This window comes from Rattus rattus, chromosome 1 (assembly GCF_011064425.1).
Source record: "Rattus rattus isolate New Zealand chromosome 1, Rrattus_CSIRO_v1, whole genome shotgun sequence".
Lineage (NCBI taxonomy): Eukaryota > Metazoa > Chordata > Mammalia > Rodentia > Muridae > Rattus > Rattus rattus.
The window spans coordinates 129,887,862-129,900,764 of record NC_046154.1 but is presented as its reverse complement, the minus strand read 5'-3'; the positions used below and the strand labels follow the sequence as shown (position 1 = coordinate 129,900,764).

At 41.8% G+C, this 12,903-nt stretch overlaps 1 protein-coding gene across 6 annotated transcripts in view; it reads left to right on the top strand.

Moving 5' to 3' along the window:
- Positions 1-12,903, top strand: part of Runx1t1 (RUNX1 partner transcriptional co-repressor 1) — a 145,062-nt gene that overhangs the window by 25,084 nt on the left and 107,075 nt on the right. Inside the window, exon 1 of one of the 6 annotated variants that reach the window (XM_032905674.1) lies at positions 9,220-10,749. The exons of the other annotated variants lie outside the window; for them this stretch is intronic. Within the exon in view, the coding sequence (XP_032761565.1) occupies positions 10,743-10,749 (7 nt within the window). The 5' untranslated portion in view covers positions 9,220-10,742. Of the gene's footprint in view, positions 1-9,219; positions 10,750-12,903 lie in introns of those variants that run through there. 6 annotated transcript variants of the gene reach the window in all.

Here is a 12,903-nt window from a genome sequence, read left to right as displayed (position 1 = left end):
CCTGTACACTTTTGAGGATGAATGCCAAGATAGGAAAGTTCATTCTTAGGTAAAATTGATTTGGTGAGGAGAACTTGTGTTTATTTTAGTAATTTTTTCTCTGGTCTGATATATAGGGGTAGGATCGTATTAATGGGCTTTGCCCCACATGGAGCTTAGAGCTTATTGTAGCATTGCACACTGATCCCAGGTCAGTGTGATGCGTGAAATCAATTTATTTGAATCTCTTTGCCTCTATAGGAATTTGGCAGTGTGCCAGTTGTTTTCATTTAATGTTCTTTGTGTTGAACACAGACAAGCAGGCAAGCTTTTGTGTTCTTCCCTCTTCGGGTCTCTGTCTCTTACAGCCAATATTTTGCTCTGTGGATTTTGAAACGGAGGAGGCTATAGCGAGGTGTGTTTGTGTGTGTGTGTGTGTGTGTGTGTGTGTGTGTGTGTGTGTGTGTTATTCATTTGCTCAGTATACAAAGGCATACAGTGAGACTTTCTTATCTTTTAGATTTCCTTTCCCCCTTCATGACCTGCAGTGTTGACATTATACGTAAGAAATACTTAAGAATTTCGTTGAGCTGGGATTCTTGTTGAAATCAAACAGATTCTAGGTGATTCTTTGTACTAATGGCAATCACTTGAAACAATTGTAGGAATTACAATAAATATTTAATTTGTGAACTAGACTATCAGAAACCATTTTTTAGGAGTATTTACTCAAGTTTATCCTTTAATCAAACACACATTAAAAGTAATGCTTTTTCTTTAACCTATTTCAAGACACTGCTGTATATGACCTGAGTTTGTTTTACATGATGCTCTACTAAAGTTCTTCGATTTGGGGACAATTTCTTTTTCTTTTCAAAATGTGCAGGGTTAATTTCTGGGAGTGGTGGAGAGACTTTTTTTTTTTCCCATTGTGTGATAAATTCAGATCTATGCATGGCTGTTTTTGTAGGCAGCGGGAATTGTTTCTGGGTTAGATTTTGGAAGAGGCAGAGAAAGGAAATAAATGCCAGAGAGTGAAAGGAGAATGTTCTATTGATGCTCCAGGCAGTTCTTGCGGAAGTTGATATGCAGAACCAAGGAGCCAAGGCTTCGGGGTCAGGCTCCTAGCCAGCAGCCCAGCTTCCTGGTTTAATTACCTGAAGAGCAAAACAGTCAGCCAGGGAGTGTGTGAAACCCCAGGATCTCCTGCAGCCTCCTGGCCTGCTGATATCCTTCAAGGCCAGTCCTGTGTCAGGCTGGTTCACGCCTGGGTTCCTTTCTTTCAGGAGGCATTGTGTATAAGACGGTCTGGCTGTGAATTTTCGATTTCTGCCAGTGCCTCGACTCCTGCTCATTCCTTCTGGTCTATATAAAGCCAGCTAGGTTTTGGCTTTTCCTTCACAGAACTTAAACATGGGGATCTTTCAGTTTGTACTTCTGGTCTTGCTATGGAAGAATCCCCCAACCCTCCAACACGTTAGCTACCAGAAGAGCGGCCCAAGTTTCCTGAGAACTCATTTCTCAGCGTTTGTGTGATCACATCCTGTGTGTTGCTATTACGGGGTCAGACTCACTCATAGTAACTTTAGTGTGCAACTAACAGTTTTGAAATGATTTATTTAGTCACATATGAAAATAGAACATCCTGTTTTTAAAAGAAAGGTTAGAGGATTTTCAAGAACGGGTCTTCCTCTTTTTCCTTGGAATTTGAATATAGTGTTAGCATTTGCAGCAGGGAGGGGCACAGACCCTTTGGTGGAGCAGGAGGTGGTGAGAAATAGCATTGCTCAGCAATATGTCCAACTTTGGGGGCGTTGCACAGGGAAAGTATTCTAAGAATTGCTTGGAGATTGAATCGTTTGGGAGACCTCCTGGATAGAACAAGATGTTACCTTCCCAGAAGAAGTCTGGAAGCTTCTTTATCTCTCTCCTGCTGACTGATGAAGTGTCCTCATCAGTCAAGGAGCAAGGGGAGCAAGGATGGTGGTTAGTTTTTCCTTCGAAAATCAGTGGAAAGTGTGACTTCATGTCTAGTAATTTGGTTTGTCCAACTACCTCATTAGGCTTCTGTCATGCAGTCTGAAGGACATTCATGTTTTAGTGGCACTCGTTTGCCTACATAAAATATGAATAAGAGTTGTGGGCATGTAAAAAGAGTGGTGGTTTTTAAATTTCATATATATTTCCTACAATTTCCACTTTCCCTCTGAGAAAGGAGAAGCCTCCCTTGGGTATCACCCAACCCTGGCACATCAAGTCTCTGTCAGACTAGGTGCATCCTCTCCCATGTGTTCTTTTCATGAATGCACAAACATAACTCCACTCCTGGCAGTCAGTTCTGTATGCTCCTTTTCCCAAAGAATTAACAGGTTGGACTTTTCATGGGCATTGTTAAAAAACCAACAATGACTTTTTTTATTCAAATAATATTTGTGGAGATAATATGTGTGTTTGAATATTTGTGTGCTGCACCATGGGCAAGTATATAATCACTTAAATAGCTGACCAAGCCTGGTGTACCTGGTCACTGACCTGGCCTGGTGGTCTGTTACCCACAGGCATTAGGCACCTCTTCCTGATACCCTTCTTCACAGGCTTGCTCCTGTCTATTTATTTAGGAGCCTGCTGCATTTCCTCCAGAGTTTTTCTTCAACATCAATATGCACAGGGAGAAAAATAGTATAAAAATATATTTTTAGCCACTGCCAATGTTTGTAACTCGTTCTCTACACACAGACTCTTCATTAAGCCCCACCCTGCCTCCTGAGCTCCCAACTTTTGCTAGTTTTTTTTTTTTCACTCCCAGCCATAGTTTTTTGGAATGCAGGTGACAGCAGCCCTGCCACTATCCACAAGGCACTGAGTTTAGCAGGAGAGGGCTGTGAAAAGGTGCAAGACAAATGGCTAGAGCTGTAGTTTTGAGGAGAGTTTGCTCTGTTAATCTGGAGCAGACTGGACAGAAAAAGGTGATAGGGAAGGGAAAGGATGGGTAGGAGTCGCTCTGGCCGAGGGCAGGTTGCCAGTTGTGTTAGTAATCTCATTCTTCGGTCAGTGGAAATTCCACAGGGGTGGAAAGGGAACCTTTTCACATAAAAGGCAATTTTGACAAATTTTCTGAAAACATTAATGAGATATATAATTCAGAATAATTCTACTAAGTTGAAGTGCTGAAGTTTCTAAGTGAACTGAACTGGGGTTCAAAGATTTGAATCACTCTGTCCTATTTTCTGTATTTCAGCCTGTACAGCGTATACTGAACGCTTTTATCTCATCGGGGGTGGGGTTGGGGGCGGGGGCGGTGGGTATGAGTGACGAGCACTGCTGACGTCATTATAAAACATCCATTTTAAAATTCACCTTGGTGCTATAGCAGATACAGATACTGGGGACTATTTGGACAAATAAAGCATATTTTGGAATAGAATTTGGTAATAGAACTCATTCTAATTGAAAGTGGTTTTACTTTTGAACGTCTGAATCTATGTACAAATGTAACAAATCTGAGTACGTGCATAGATTTTAAGAATTTGCAATATGGAGAAAAGGTGGTGGGAGTTTGTTAGAGATTAAAAAGTGCTGAGGAAAAAATAAGACCAGAAAAATGGAAAAAAGTGTGGTCTCCTTGTATTGCTGTACCCTTGCTCCACCTGGTGGATTTTGCTGAAAGTGTTTAAGTCTGTGTTAATGAAAAGAATTAACCACTACACTAAGCATAGCAAGAAGACTCTTGGTGGTGTTTAAAATAGTCCGATGTTTATGTTTTTTGTTCTGTTCTTCCACTGCATTGAAAGAGATGCGTATGACATAGACTCCATTTGGTTCAAAGTACGATATATGCGTGCTCGTTTTAGAAAATTTGGAGCATACAGAAAGTAACCGTCGCATAAAGTCTCGCTGCACAGAACCATCACAACATTGTTATTATTTCTAAATTTGTTATTGCTTGCCTTTTGGTTTGAGACAACCTCTTATTCAGAAGTCCCAGCTGGCCTGGCACTTGCCCTGCGGATCAAGCTGGATTTGAACTTGTGGCATTCCTCTAAGCCTTTGCTATTGTATTTATTTTAAGGATAGATGTTACCAGAAGAGAACCAGTTTGCATTTTTTGTTTATTTAAAGACATGCGGAATATTTACTATTAAGCAAAAGAATGATAACGGGCATCTTACTGAATATAATCATTGTTTGATAAATGCTTCTCAGGCTCAAAAGGGGTGGTGTGTCAGCCTTAAGCAAGAAGTTTTTTTTTTTTTTCATTGAGCTTCATGTGGAAGACACAAAGGTAATAGACACTGGAGGTGCCTTATGCATTCATGGGGTTGGTAATGTCTGTTGTTTGTTGGCCTTGTACAGACCGCGTTCTCTGGCAATCTTAAGGATTCAGTTGTGCTTTGATCAGCTTACTGTTTTCCTTAGGTTATTATTATTTTTTAATCCCTTAGATTCTTACATTGCTGTAACAGAAGGTGAAGTTTTGAAAACAGTGTCTCCATATGCAAGGGATTTGGAGACCTTTTTATTGTCTTTAACACTGTCATTCATGGCCCTCATTAGCATTTATTGTTGCGAGCCTACAAGCAGAGAATGGGAAATTGGTATGTCATGAATAGCCCCACAGAGCTCTGGAGCCCTCTGATTTTGCCTGCAGTGTGGTGTGGGCTGGGCTTTGAGAGAAAGCTGTCCAGATGGCTGCATGCACACAGCAGAGCTGCGGGTTTTTGTCTCTGGTGCTGAGAGGAGGGGAAGTTCATTGGAGCATACGCCATCACCCTTGCATTTTAACAAAACTAACTAGCCATTAGTCAAGATGGGAGGGTGATGACATTGAGACAAAGGTTTTTCCATATAGTGTTACAGGCCGTGTCACAGGATAGGGCTGAGCCGTTAGGTTCCTTCTAGTGGATTTTGTGCTTGAGAAATGCCATGGAAGTGGAATTGGTAACTTCTTTGCAGATTGGTAGGCAGGTGGATCTTGTTACAGATCGCTCTTTTTGTTTGTTTAAATCGGAAAATGATATTTTATGTGAAAAGGGACTCAATTGAGCAAGGATTCTGCTTAGAACCTAAGAGTTGTTTTTATTTAAAAGCCAAAAAGAAAGAAAGAATTTAAACCATTTTTCCTGCAGAGAGATCTGCTTTTAAGAACGTTAGTGCATTTAAGTCTCATTTACATAAAATAATGTTCAACCCATGTGAGTGTTAAAAACAGTGTTCAGAGTTTAGAATTTCTTAAATGTTAGATGTGCAAGTCAAAAGTTGTCTATTACAAAAGATATACAATAAATAGATTCAGGTTCAGGTTCTATTTACTTACAGCAAGTGATAATTTTGAGATTTCATTTTGCACAAATACTCAAAAACCCACACATTAATGTACATAGTAACAGACATATTTGCTTTCATATGTGGAGTCTCTCTCTCTCTCTCTCTCTCTCTCTCTCTCTCTCTCTCTCTCTCTCCTCTCTCATTCATAAAGTCTTACTGTGTAGTTCTGACTGGCCTGGAACTTGCTATGTAGACCAGGCTGGTTTCAAACATCCAGAGATTCATCTGACTCTGTCTCCTGAGTGTTGTTATTAAACATAGGCACCACCACACCCATCGGATAATATATGTTGACCAGAGCCCCAAAACCAAATACATTGCTTCAAAAACTGCCAAAATGATCGTCAGTTTGTCAGTGCATGTATGTGTGTGTGTGTGTGTGTGTGTATGTGTGTGTGTATATATATATGTGTGTGTGTGTGTGTATATATATATATATATATATATATATATATATATATATATATATACATATATATGGAGAAAAATGCCACAGAGCAGAGATTGGCTTACTAGGAAGACATTAGTCTTCGAAGTTAATTTTAGGGCTGGAAGTTTCACATTAGTTTAAGAGCTCATAAGCTACATAAGCTAATGGAGATAAAAGCAATCAAACTGAGTTTAGCATAAGACAAAAATGAAGTGTAGAAGTTGTGTTATAACCATCTTGCTCCCTGCCTCCCACAGGCCCCACAGAGTAGGATTTCTCAAAGGACCACGTAGCATGTCCTCCACAGGATGGAGTGGGCTTGTCCATCTAGTTGCAAGTGATCCAAGCCAAACAGCCTTTCTGCTTCTGTAATGGCTGACTAATCAGCTATTAAGACAAGCTTCCTCTCTCCAGTGTTATCCCCCTACGTCTTACTGCTTAGCACTTAGGCCCTCAAGGACAGCCCCATGGAGCCTTTGACCTCTTGGTGTTTATACACCCTTCAGAGTCTTAGGGTGACAGTCAAAACATTCTTCCTTTGTCACCTCAGCAAAGTTCTTGGGGGTCTCTTCTGCATGCCAGCTGACAGTCGAGGAGGTGCAAGTGCTTGCCAATCATCCTCCCCCGAAGAAAATACTAGAAATTGTCTGACGGTGTCCAGGTCTTTACAGCAGACATTTCTAGAAGAGCTGACAGCTGACCTCTCACTGTCGTGGAGCTCTCAGTGAACTTTACGACTCATTTTCTCCCCCTACTCATTTCTTTGTGGCGGGCTGTGTCTTACCTTGGAGCCTAAACCATACGCTGTTTGTTTTTCCTGCCAACAAAGTATAATTGGATTTATCTTTGTCAAGAGACAATCTATTATGGCCCTCATTTAATACAGTTTCAAATGTCTTTCAGTGGCAGAAACAAATTAATGTACATTTTTACTGGGTGTTGTATCTATTTAATCGACTGTCAAAGTGATGAGAAGTTAGGAAATCACCCAGAGAGGTCCATCGCCCTCAGCCCAATAGCTCACACATTAGGTAGATTTGCCCTGTCAGTGGGATGCCTTTAGAAGACACTAATAGCTTCCAGCTGGGTGGAAAATCAAAACCTTTGGGGTCTGACAAAACTAGAAGATTTGAATTTGAAAGCAGAGCTAATGCCTCCATTTTATTTTTTACCACTCGCCCATAAAACATTATTTTCCAATATGTCAGCCTCATTTGGTGGCCAGTGGTCTGAAATAGAAAGTGGAACAAGGAAGCGGAGAAATCTGGACATTTGTGAATCCGCCCTTTCAAGCTGGTGTGCCACTTTGTGGAAGGGTCTCCCTTAGAGCAGGGGGGTCCTAATGACCATTCATCAATGCTCGTTGGCTGATCATTGAGTGCCTTCTCATTCAGTTTATCAAGTCTTGCGCATAAAAAGTCAGAATAAACCTTATTCAGCGCTGTTAAAGCCAACTAGAAGTAAAACGCCCGTCTGAACCCATTTTCCCCTTGTTTTTCTCATTTTGTTAATGCAGCCCAGCTTAAATGAGTGGCTTTATTGGGCCGGTTAGAATATCTGAAACTATTAATTCTCCTGTATTGAATAGCTGGTGGCAGGCCAGAGCAGATGGGGTAAGAGAGTATTTGGTTGGGTGTATTGCTTTCAATTAGGATCAATGAGGTTCCAGATCCCTCGAATTAAGTCACTTAATACCCACGGTGTGCAGCAGTCACAGCCTATCACAACAGCCTGCCAGAGGCGGAGAGGGACGTTGAGGAGCCCCTGGAAAAGCTTTCGCTCAAACTCTCTCTTCATCAGAGTGGAGATCTCTCATTTGCTGTAGATGATGCCACTAGATGGCTGGTCTCTGTGGCTGAGTCAGATCGGAACAAAGGAAAGATGTTTGTACTGTAGAGCTGTGCTGTTGTGGAACTGGCACAGAGCTGGAGTCCTTTGATGGAGAGGGACATGGAGTTACCGCCACAAACCTACTCGTGTATTTTTTTTTTAATGAGTCCCGCATTTCATTATTGGCTAAATTTGCTGATTTGCAAGGTGATGACCTAGACAGATCTCTTTCTAAACTTACCTTTTAAAAAGTAGACTTTCCACTAAGTTAAAAGTCACGCGTTAATTGATGCACTTTTCTGAGAAAGTGGTTCACTGAGGTGGTATTTGTTGTTTCGAATGTACTTTAATGTTACAAAGTGTGTCCTCATCTATATGAGGACACAGGGCAGGGTTCTGTACTGGAGAAAACTTTCATAGTATACACTCTGTTTCTTGTTGTTCGCCTATGTAACTGCGCTCATGCTACTGAGTGTCTATTTTTAATTATACAATTTGGATGTTAGAGATCTTGGCTCCTTGTACTCATTTTATTAAAGGGAAAGTTATTTCTGTCTAAGTAACTGTATCTATACATATCCAGGTTTCCCAGTTCAGGGAGAGAAGCCAAATGGGGCTGCAGCTTTGCCTGTCTCTGGGTGAAAGAAGGGCCAGGCTCCTGGAGGAAATGCTGAACTAGCCTCAGATGCGTGTTGGGCCAGGGTTTTTCTTTACAATCAGACTTGAAGGTGAGAATCTCCAGGGATCCAGGTTTTGTTGACGTGGATCAATTTAAAGTGGCAATTACTGTAGTCAGATAACAGCTTAAAAAGCCTTTTTACACACAGAAAAGATACATAATCACACAGCATATGGAAGTTCAATTTTCTGAGCAGTAGTTTCGGGTCTTGGAGTGTACCGATATTAAGACCCAGTTTTGAAACCAGATATCATCCAGTTTTCTTAAAGCGTATTGCATTTTGTCATATGACTTTCTATTTTAGAAGTGATTCACCATGCATATTGATGAAAGGTTGGGTGTCCCACTGTGAAAATGTTTTCTTTCTTGCATAGGTATAGTATTAAAGGGGGGAAAGAGTGGTGTGTAGCATTGAATGGCTTTTCAAAAACTACTCTTTTAAAAGACGGAAATCTCCAGATTTAGGATTCTGGATTCCATAAAGGTCCTTGTGCCAGCACTTAATGGGTGATCACACTCATGCATGCTATAACGCTTTCTGTCACAAGAATGGTTTGAGCTTGCTGCTTAACAGAACCGAAATCCATTACCCAGAACCTCATTACAAGTGACATCTAACTAAGATGAACAAAAAGATTGCCCTCATAAATAGAGTGTAGTATACTATTCGTGACAGAACAGAGTAATCACCATGAATTGTCGTCCTTTTGCAAGTTGTCTCTGGCAGTGATGGATTTTTTTTTGAGGGGTTCACTGGCTGAAGCAGCCCTTCTCAGGTACACCGTTCAGGAGCTATAGAAGTTCTTATTGATCCTGTTGTTTATATCAAAGACGATATATTTTTTTGTTTGTGCAGGGTGTGTGCTGTCTGCGTGTGTTTTGAAAAACTCTCAGGCGAAGGGACAGGAAGACAGTGAATAGAGGTCAGCATCACTGCCTGTTTTCAGATGGGGTCTTTTAGAAGTTCTTGACAAGGAGGGGATTAAAAAAAAAATCAATGTGACCACAGCTTATGGAAAATGTCGAATAAGCCAAGACACGTGGATCACTGCCAGAATAGCAAGAGTTAAAGGGGCGGGTCCACCTTCATGGTCACTGAGCTGGCTGGCTGGCCAGTCCTCAGCAGAATTGTTTAGTAGAATTCTGTGTGTCTAGCGGATTGGCTGTACATTGTAAAGGTAGAGCCCGAGCCCTTGACCACCACGTGAGCCCTGTTGTTAAAACAAACAATCAAACCCAGACCCAGGGAAGAGTTCCGAGTGTTAAATTGTGAAGAAGAGTTTTAGAAGAGGATAATGTTTTCCTTCTGCCTGGCATCTTTGTGTGTTTAGAAACAGGCGGGCAAGGCGGGCAGGCTTCTGTTTCTCCTATGAGGCAAGGATGTTTTACAAAGGACTAAAGGGACACTGCTGAGAAGGAAATAGGCAGCTTTAGATAAAGCGCTGTAACAAAGGCTCGCAGTTTTATATATCATGGTGTCCATTAAAGCTTAATAGGGGGAGCCCATTGAACCAGGCTGGGTGTGTGTTATTCACAGTCAGGAAAAACATTTAAGGGTGTCCCCCCCCCCCGCACCCCCCCATCCCCCACAAAATGGCATGATTGTTCAGCTTTGGAAAAGCCTTTACAATGAAGATTTTGTTTTTGTCTCCTGTGGACCTCTATGCAAAGTAGAGGAAAATAACCTGGAAAAAAAAAATGTTTGAAGCAAATCAACCTGGGATCCCAGTGGATTGGAAGCACTGTAGTAAACTGAAAACGGTTAGATTCTGTTTCCAAAAAGATGTCCTGTTTTCTACAGGCTCTCGGGAGGCTGCTGAAGGTCCACTTTCTCAGGCTTTGTGCTGGACGATGAACAGGCACAGATTTCAAGATGTTTTTAGGTTGTTTGGGGTTTCCAGATCAATAAAATCGCTTTGTGGTCTCTGCCCTTGTTTGTTTTTCCACCAAACTTCCCAGTAATGCCTGTTAAAATTAGAAGACCAGGGAAGGCTTTCAGTGTGAGTTGTGGAGGTCAGGTCAACAATTGCCATCTTTTGGCAAAATAAGGGTTAACTTGGAGCTGGGAAGGGGTGGTGGTGGTTGTGAATGAATTATTCAGCATCTAGCTTATCTTTCTGCGTTTCACTTTCTGCTTTTTGGTGCTCTGGAACTGGGGCAGGAGGAAGAGTGGAGAAAGGGAGACAGGAGTTGTGATACTTTGTACACACGTCCCTGTCATTGTTCTGCCTGAAGAGACAGGGCTGGGTTCAAGGCCACATGTGTTCCTGTCATCCTGCACATTTCTGCTCCAAGTGCAATCCGGAGTGTCAGTTCTCCATCTGTCTCTGCCTGGCAGGCGCACGCGCCCAGCACCCTGCCTCGGGCCATGCCGCCCCAGCCTCTCTGATGGCCCTCCTCTCTACCGCCCCGCACATTCCAGAACAGGAGGCATGAGCCCGCATCGCGCGCCCTCTTAACACAGACTTGCTTTCACTGTGTTACAGGCTGGATTCCGGGATGCCTGGTGAGTGAGTCCTCTTTTCTCGCTAGGAAGCTTTACTTTTCTATAGTGTGTGGAAAATGCCGACTGCCCCACCACTGCCGTATTGAGTGAGGGCAGGCAGAGGCTGTGGAGTGGTAGAGGTGTGATTGGGAGGTGACACAAAGAAAGCTATCAAAATCTGGATTTAGGGGTGCAGGATATGGAGAGATGCGCCTTTGAAGCTGAGGGGAAAGAAGCAATGGATGTTTGCCTGAGCAGTTTACACAGGGGGTTGGCTCCACTGAGAAGTGTTGTTTCTCTTCTGGGTTTCTGGACTGTCATCCTCACGTTCTTGCTGGTTATTTGCCTGTGGAGAGAGTTTTTAGATTCTGGTAGAATTCTTGGAGAACGTCTTTGAAGAGCTGTTTATGTCAAAGAAAATGCAGGCAGCTTTGGCAACTAGAAGGGATTTCTTGCTTTAAATCATAGTCCTTAGATGGTATCATGTAAGTCATTGAAATCGGGTCATTTAGAAGAAGTATGCTGAATTAGTGACATTCCTGTGTCCCTGGAAATTTAGTGTATGACAATTCTCCAGAAAAATATTATCGTTGGACACTGGAGTGTTTTCTGTGATTGCTGCCGGGGAAGCTGTTTGTGAAGCCTGGTGCAGGAGAAGGGCTGTCTCTACTGCTCTCGAGAACTCTCTAAATTGTCCTGTGCCGAATGCAGAGCAGAAAAAGGCAGGGCACACAGAGATCTTCCAGCTGGCTGGTGCATGCAGATTATTTGGGTAGGGCAAGCAGAAGAGGCCGTGCTTGGTCAGAGTTTGCACACCTCCCAGATGGTGTTTTGAAACATTATCTGCCAGCTTTCTGAAACCACAGTTGTGTGTAGGTATCGCCAGTTGTTTGAAGAATGTTTTCCCTTTAGGATACGTCTCGGAGCCTGCTCTCATCCTTATTGATGTGTGTACAGAAAGGACACATTTGTCCAGGATTGTACTTCTGTTGTTGTTGTTCTTCAGGGGACCAGGAATGCATAGAAGCCGAAATATGGGGAAATTCAATTACCAAAAAGATAATAGCTGAGGTCTTAGAAAGGTCATTTTAACTCTTTAAGCTCTCAGCTTGATTTATATGCAGTATGTAACTGAGGAAGAAATGTACCCGTATTATATAATATAGAATTGGTGAAGAAGTGCTTGTGTTTTGTTTTATTTATTTATTTATTTATTTATTTATTTATTTATTTATTTATTTTTTATTTTGCCAGACCATTGGAGCACAGCTTTGTGGAAATCTTATGACAATTCATATTTTCTTTGTTTTTATGTTCTTAGTAGATGAGTATTGCATGATCTAGCAGCATCTACCAGAGTCTGTGATATTTTGGTAAAATAGAACCAAATCTGCTTGTCAGTGATAAAGGGGGAGGGGGGCTAGTTAGGACCTCTTCTCCTTATTCCTCACATGACTTAAAGCTCCAGAGTGCTGAATCGTACTTAAGGCTTTGCCACTGCTAGCTGGCTTTAGTGTTAAGTTGTTAATACCTGACTGGTTCTGAAGTACGGGCTCTGTGTGTCTGTGTGTCTGTCTGTCTCTGTCTTTCTGATTGTCTCTCTCCGTCCCTCTCTTTCCCTCTCCGTCCCTCCCTTCCTCCCTCCCTCTTTCTCCCACTGTGTTAGACAACCTTGCATTTGGATGCAGAGACTACCAACAGCTGTGACTGTGACCATGTCCAGGATGACCATACTTGAGCAGATCTGATAGTTGGCTATTTTTTGACACCCATCTGTATTTTTTTTTAAATCTAGTATCAGATGGACTACCTCTTAATATATTTGGGCATATTTTAGTCCATTCATCTATATTTATATTAATGGATATTTCTTTAGCCATCTTGGGGGGTAGCTTTGCATTTTTAATAAAACAGTCTGTGTAGAAGTTTAAAAGGGAAAATGTGTTTGTATAACCTGGTATCACTGTTCTTTTATTTTTTATTGCCTACACATTTAAATATCAACTTTCCGACTTATTTATTTGTAGTTCGAGTGTCAGAAGTGGTTCCTTGTTTCAGACTTGATGTAATAATTCTCAGATCTAAGACCTCTTTTATAAAATCTGGAATCACTAGAAACAGATGTGCAGATGCTGGGTTTATTCAGACGCACGGCATCCTGGGAGTGGGTAGGTG